The 7,286-nt window shown below is 43.7% G+C and overlaps 1 protein-coding gene across 1 annotated transcript; it reads left to right on the top strand.

The window, feature by feature from the left end:
* The first annotated feature begins 1,330 nt into the window (after window positions 1-1,330).
* Window positions 1,331-2,308, top strand: LOC122644831. The gene has a single exon (XM_043838210.1). It carries the CDS (start codon window positions 1,331-1,333, stop codon window positions 2,306-2,308), a length of 978 nt encoding a protein of 325 aa, XP_043694145.1.
* The last annotated feature ends 4,978 nt before the right edge of the window (window positions 2,309-7,286 follow it).

The raw sequence follows: 7,286 nt of genomic DNA, 5'->3' as shown, positions 1-7,286 counted from the left end.
AATGCCCTCGAATGATCAAGATTGGCTTTTCTCTCAATAATGATGAAAGATCCCAAATGACCCCTCTCCTCAAGGAATTTGAGAAAGTCTTCACCTGGTCTTTCAAGGACATGCCTAACATTGACCCAGGAATCATGCAACACAGGCTACTTACGTATCCAGATGCCCGCCCTGTCAAGCAGAAGCTGAGACAGATGCGGCTGGAATGGAGTGAGAAAATCAGGGAAGAAGTCATCAAACAATGGAATGCATGATTCCTCCAAGTGACTCAATACCCTTAGTGGTTGTCCAATATCGTTCTAGTTTCTAAGAAGGATGGGAAGGTCAGAATGTGTGTTGATTTTCGCGACCTAAACAAGGTCAGCCCCAATGATGATTTTCCACTACCTGATATCGACATATTGGTTGACAACACTGCAGGCCATGCCTTACTATCATTCGTGGATGGTTTCTCTGGCTACAATCAAATCAGTATGTGTCTGAAGGATCGAGAAAAGACAGCCTTCACCACACCATGGGGGACATTTTGCTACAAATTGATGCCTTTCGGATTAAAGAATGTTGGGGCAACATATCAAAGAGCAGCCACAGCTATACTACACGACATGATACATAAAGAAGTGAAAGTATTTGTCAATGATATGATAGTCAAATCAATTGATCGGCAAGGGCATTTTGTAGCACTAAGGAAATTCTTTGAAAGAATAAAAGAATACAAGCTAAGGTTGAAACCCCAGAAGTATGTGTTTGGAGCAAGGGAGAGCAAACTGCTAGGATTCCTTGTTAGTGAAAGAGGAATAGAGGTGGATCCTGACAAGATAAAGGCCATCACGAAAATGCTACCACCAAGGACGGAGAAAGAAGTGCAAGGATTTTTAGGCCGCATCCAATACATTAGCAGATTCATATCCCATTTAACCATGACATGTGAACCCATCTTTAAACTTCTGAGGAAGAAAGAGCTGAAAGAATGGAATAATGAGTGCCAGGATGCCTTCATGAAAGTCAAGGAGTATTTGCTCTGTCCCCCTATACTTGTCACTCCGGCATTGGGTGAGCCCTTGCTTTTGTATTTATCGATGGAGGATGCGTCGATTGGATCAATGATGGCACAAATTGATAAGAGAGATGGAGAAGAACATGCGATTTACTACTTAAGCAAAAAATTGCTAGAGTACAAAACTCGCTACACTCTAGTAGAAAAGACATGCACCTCTTTAGTTTGGGTAACTAAAAGGTTGAGGCATTACATGATATCGCATCCTGTCAAACTTGTTTCAAAAATGAATCTGATCAAGTATCTCTTTGAGAACCAGCATTGACAGGAAGGATGGCCAGGTGGCTGTTGTTACTGTCAGAATTCGACATAACATATGTCAATCAAAAGTCTATAAAGGGGCGAGCAATCTCAGACCACTTGGCGGCATCTCCTGTGGAGATTGATTCACGACCAACAGAGGATTCCTTCCCTGATGAATATTTGAACTTCATGGAAGAAGACCAAACTGAAGAATGCCAATTATATTTTGATGGAGCTGCAAATCAAAAAGGGTTCGGGGCAGGAGTGTTACTCGTGACCCTAGAGGACCTTTACTTACCCATGGCATTCTGTCTAGAATTCAGTTGCACCAATAACATTGCGGAATATGAAGCTTGCGCCATTGGTCTAGAAATGGCATTATCTGTGGGAGTAGAAAAAATCAAAGTCTTTGGAGACTCTTCAGTCGTGATTTGTCAGATCCAAGGGAAATGGAAGACCAGGGACGAAAAGCTGAAGCCCTATCAAGTATATTTGGAGCAGGTTGCTAAATGCTTTAAAGAAATCTCTTTCGAATATTTGCCCAGAGATAGCAATCGGTTTACGAACGCCTTGGCTACTTTAGCCTCTATGGTAGAATGTGATCCTCAGCATAGGATTCAACCTTTTCTGGTAGAAAGAAGAACTAGCTCGGCATATGGAGAGCCAGTCAATCTACTCACCGAGGATGGAAGGCCCTGGTACGCGCCAATAGTCGATTCTATCAGAGAAAGGAGGTACCCTAAACATTTTATAGAAGGGAAGAAAAGGCATCTGCGGAAACATGCCACTCAATTCATCCTCCAAGGAAGCTTGTTGTATAAAAGGTCTTATGATGGCATCCAACTGTTATGTGTAGATGAGGAGCAAGCTCAGACCATTATGAAAGAAATTCACCAAGGGATTTGCAGACCACATATGAATGCAAAAATGCTCACCAAGAAGATCCTCAGGATGGGGTATTATTGGGCAACAATGGAAGCTGATTGTGCTGCCTTCATCAGAAAATGACATTAATGTCAGATATTTACCAACATCATACATATTCCTCCAATGGAGTTGCATTCGTTGAATGCCCCTTGGCCATTTTCTACTTGGGGAATCGATATAATTGGAAAAATAACTCTGAAAGCCTCTAACGGACATGAGTTCGTGCTAGTCGCCATCGACTATTTCACAAAATGGGTGGAGGCTCAATCGTATGCGGTCTTGACTACTGCTAAGGTGGGAAAGTTCATAAAAGAAAACATCATTTGCAAATATGGTGTACCTCAACAATTGATTTTGAATCAAGGCTTGCATTTTCGAGGAAAGGTGGAAAAACTCTGCACCAAATTCGGCATTGAAAGGCAAAGGTCCACTACTTACATGCCTCAAACCGATGGAGCAGTGGAAGTAGCCAATAAAAATATAAAAGTTATATTATAGAAAATGGCAGATACGCACAATGACTGGGCCGAGAAGCTCCCATTAGCTTTATGGGCTTACCGAACATCAATTCGAACCTCAATCGAGGCAACTCCGTATTCTCTTGTATATGGGTTAGAGGCCATTTTGCCTGTGAAAATTCAGATTCCTTCCCTTCGAGTATTACTTGACAGCCAGTTACCAAAAGGAGAATGGGTGAGGGCTAGATATGAAGAGCTCAACCTCTTGGACGAAAAGAGAATGAAAGCCATGGATAACCTCAAGAAATATCAACAAAGGATGGCTAGGGCATTCAACAAAGGAGTACGCCCTCGGAACATTGAAGAAGGAGACTTGGTCTTGAGGGAGCAAAGGGCCCCAATTCATGATCCAAAAGGAAAATTTTGGCCCAATTGGAGCGGTCTGTACAGGGTGAAAGCAATATTACCAGGCAAAGCAGTCCAGCTCACTGACCTTGATGGAGAAGATCTTCAGGGATTAGTCAACATGGATCAACTGAAGAAATATTTTGTTTGAATTCCTTGATCAACTTGAACTACGTCTGACCTGATTCCTCTCGACGAATACGTAGGCAACTCGGCATGTTCGAGTACGATCTCAAAAAAATAAAAAAGGAGGGCATTGTGTTAGTTCACTCCGTAACCTTGCCAATCGGCATCCCCTACAAATATGGTAGATCCCACCATTTGGCCTTCAAAATTCATTCTTTGGACTTATAGTATGCCTAGGGTTGTTGAGAGCTGGCTATTAGCTAAAGACTTATTAATGTCCAGGGTACTAATAGGATTCGTGATGCAGGTATTATGCGAAGACCAAAGAAAGAAGGGCTGGATGAACAGTTACGTCAATGGACCCTCCATATGCATATGGATGGTCCTACACTGTTGGACGATCTCAATTTGTCGATACTTGGGAGAATCAGATGTTTCAAGCTCCATCATTATACTTAGAGAGGCCTCAAAATGTTGGGATCCTAAGTTGCATGCCTTTCATTTTGGAGAGGTCAAAATAACCCCAACTATTGAAGAATTTCGGGCCTGCATGCTGGCACCCCCTCAAGGGAAACTGTTCCTCCCGGTCGTGTGGAGAGAACAACTTTTTGAAACTTTGGAAGATTTCTTCATTATGGACCAAAAGGAGATAAAAAAGATTCTCAATTACGACAAGGTGGATGCATTGAAAGTAGTGAGAATCTTTAGCAACAACAGAGCTGAAGAAGAAAACCGGGTCCACTACAAAAAGTGAGCCTACCTTTTTTGTATGATTGGGAAATATCTCCGAACAACTCCAGGGAAGGGCATGTCTCCAATGATTGTGAAAGTTGTAAAACAAATAGAGGAAGGATGCAACATCGTTCCTACAGTCTTGGCAGAGTCGTTCAAAGGATTTGATATCATGTGCCAATCCCAGAAATACGGAATGGATTTCTTCCATGGATCTCCGGCAGTTTTCCAAATATGGTTTATAGAAAAGTTAAGATTGGCGGAGCCAATTCCATGTCCTCACCTCCGACCTATGCACTATCAAGTAAGAAGAGAAACACGAAAATTTTGCGAGATCCAAGATTGGAAAGAATACTTGGATAAAAGGACTGCTCAAGAGATCCAATGGGATTGCCACTGGATGAAGACAGAGGTGGAAATACCAGAAACGCCTGGGTGCAACTACGTGAGATTCATGGGTCTGACTCACACCAGTTTTTATATTCCCTCCTTGGTGTCTCCAAAGCAGGAACAATCTAAATTGAAGAATTTTAGGGCTCCAGAGGTTTTAACTCAAGAAGTGGTGATTCTGTTATAAAAAATGTGGAGGAAAAATGTTGTAAATAAGTGATATCAAGTTGATGATTGGTTTATCCTTTTGTTCTCCATGTTATTGAATCCATTATCAGTGAAATTTGTGCTTCTATAGAAAAAGAGAAATCATTTCAATATTATTATAATGTATATACATCAACAAAAAAATATAACAAACAAAAATGTGTACAAATAATCCTCTCTAGAAAAAATTTTAAATATACACAAAACTGAAAAAGGGGGGGGGAGAGATCATCCTAGAGAAAATCTTCCACCGAGAGGCTCACTCTCGTACCATCGGCGCTATCTCTGTCCAATCGAAGACCCTCGATCTCGGATTTGGCATGAGCTAGATCGGTCTAATATCTCTCAGAGTTGAGCCGATGCCTTTCAAACTCAGCCTGGTGGAATGTAGCATGATCCCTCTGAGAAAGGAAAGAAATAAACAATGAGCCAAATAACAAAAAAAGGGTGCATAGAGATGAGGGGAGAAACTCACCCAATGGCGTCTCAGGTCCCCACTGGAAATGATGACCTCGTCCAAGCTGGCCATCATGCGTTGCATGTCAACCTACTGATCTATGGTCACCTAGGAAAAGAGAGGAAGAGAGAAGAAAATTGAGGATTTTCGCTTTGCAAACATGAATAAACACAAAAAAAAAGAGAGAGAAAATAAAGGAAATTTGCTTACCCCATTGTATGGGAGAGGGATGCCTAGGTCGCAATCCGGCGAGCTGGGAGGTCTCAACTCAATATCCGACCTACCTGAATCAGCAGGTCTGACGAACCATGGACGGTAGCAAGGGATGTGGTCGTCCATACCAGACAACCGCACAGGAGGGACTCCGCCAGAAGTCTTTGCCTCAGGGTCTACCCTTGCCTTCCGAGAGGCATGAGAAGACTGTCCGCGACCAAAACTCCCAGGAATGAGAGGGCGAACGGGGTACTGCGAAAGAATAAGAAATGGTTAGCACAATTCAATAAATTCCTTGGAGTTAACAAAGAGTAATGAAGTCTTACCCGAGGGCCCTCCGGAGTCAAAGGGACGCAAATAGTCTCTTAGAAAAGAAACGCAGGGTAGTCCCCAATCGCGGTAGCTAGCTGCACCGCCGGCTCACCAACCCTCAAGCGCTGGATCTCCTCCGGCTCTAAGAGAGAAGGGGTATGCATGCGAGCTAGAGGGAGACATGGGATGAGTCTCTCCTCGGACCACTGCAGGGACACCCGCTCTCCCAGATAAAAGGAGAATCCCCACGGGTCCTCAAAGAGGATCCGTAGGGAACAGAGAGCAGATGCCCGAGCAAATAGGACCAACTCGGGGAGGTACTCCAGAAGATAGGGATAGAGGGAGACCTGCCAAACACAAAAAAAAATGTTGATAAGCAAAGGGAATGCAAAATCAAGGTTAGGAATAAAAGAGAGTGGTTTTTAACTTACATCCTCAAGCCACGACTCGTTCAGGCGACCCCGAATGGAAGGAAGATCCTTATGGCGCCCGCTCTTTAGAAGGGTTCCCTCGGACCATCGCTAGGCCCTAGGGAAGGTAATGCCTTGGTCCTCTCCCCCCTTAAAGAAGGGAGCCCGAAAATGCAGGACCTCATAGTTCCATGTCTATAGGAAAACAAAAGAAATTAATAAATTCGGACACTAAAAAAAGAAAGAGAGAGCAAGAAGGACTTACCCAGATGACATAAGAGCACCCGATGAGGTTCATTGAACCTAGGACCAGAAAGTCCATCATGTAGAGGAGGTGGGCATAAGTCGAACCTCCCCAGTCAAACCCCACCGCGATGTCAAAGTCCTTGAAGAATCGACAGAAAGCGAGGTCGACGGTCACGGTCCTGATCATGTCGCTGAACATGACCTCGGCCAATGGATATAGGAGAAAGCACTTGGCCATCTGGTCGTGCTCCACAGAAGGCGACTGATCTATCATCCCCTTCTCCTTCCAGAACCGCCTCATAATGGCAGCAGGAAGGCCCCTTTGCATGACACAGATCCCCGTCATGCTCCTCTACTAGTCAATGAGGTCCTTCTGGTCCACTAGTGCCAATGCCACGGGGATCCCTCCAGGGAAGCCCCGTGATCATATAAAAATCGAGAGGTGTGATGGTCACCTCTCTTAGTGGGAGATGAAAGGAATGGGTGCACGGCCACCACCTCTCCACTAGAGCCCAAACTGTCATGCTGTCTAGCTCTCTGATGAGGCAGGCAGTGATGTGCCTCAATCCGATCCGTCTCACTCGGGAGAGTACCTCCAGGCAGAGCTCTCCATACGACTCTCTCACTCTCTCCGTGCCACAATACTTCTTCGGCATTGGAATGGTCTTTCCCTGCAAAAACATAAGAAGGAAAATTTTGATTAGATTCCAGTAAATAAATAAAAACAACACAAGAATATAAGTCTAAAGATAACCGGTTTGGTATCTGACGGCTTTATCCTGATTGGCGCACCACCGAAAGATAACTGGTTCGGTATCTAACGACTTTGTCTTGATTTGCATGCCTAAAAAAACCTAAGTCGGTGTTTTAGGGCTTTACCTTGATTTGCGCACTAAAAGATAACCAGTTTGGTATCTGACAGCTTTATCTCAATTTACGTGCCTAAAAATGCCTAAGTCGATGTTTTAGGGTTTCACCTCGATTTGTGCGCTAAAAGATAGCTAGATTGGTATCTAATGGCTTCATCTCAATTTCTATGCCAAAAGATAATCGGTTTGGTATCTAACGGCTTTGTCTTGATTTACGTGCCTAAAATACCTAAG

The sequence above is a fragment of the Telopea speciosissima genome, chromosome 11, assembly GCF_018873765.1.
Source record: "Telopea speciosissima isolate NSW1024214 ecotype Mountain lineage chromosome 11, Tspe_v1, whole genome shotgun sequence".
Taxonomy (NCBI): domain Eukaryota; kingdom Viridiplantae; phylum Streptophyta; class Magnoliopsida; order Proteales; family Proteaceae; genus Telopea; species Telopea speciosissima.
The sequence above is the reverse complement of the archived record's forward strand: the minus strand, read 5'-3'. Positions and strand labels throughout refer to the sequence as shown.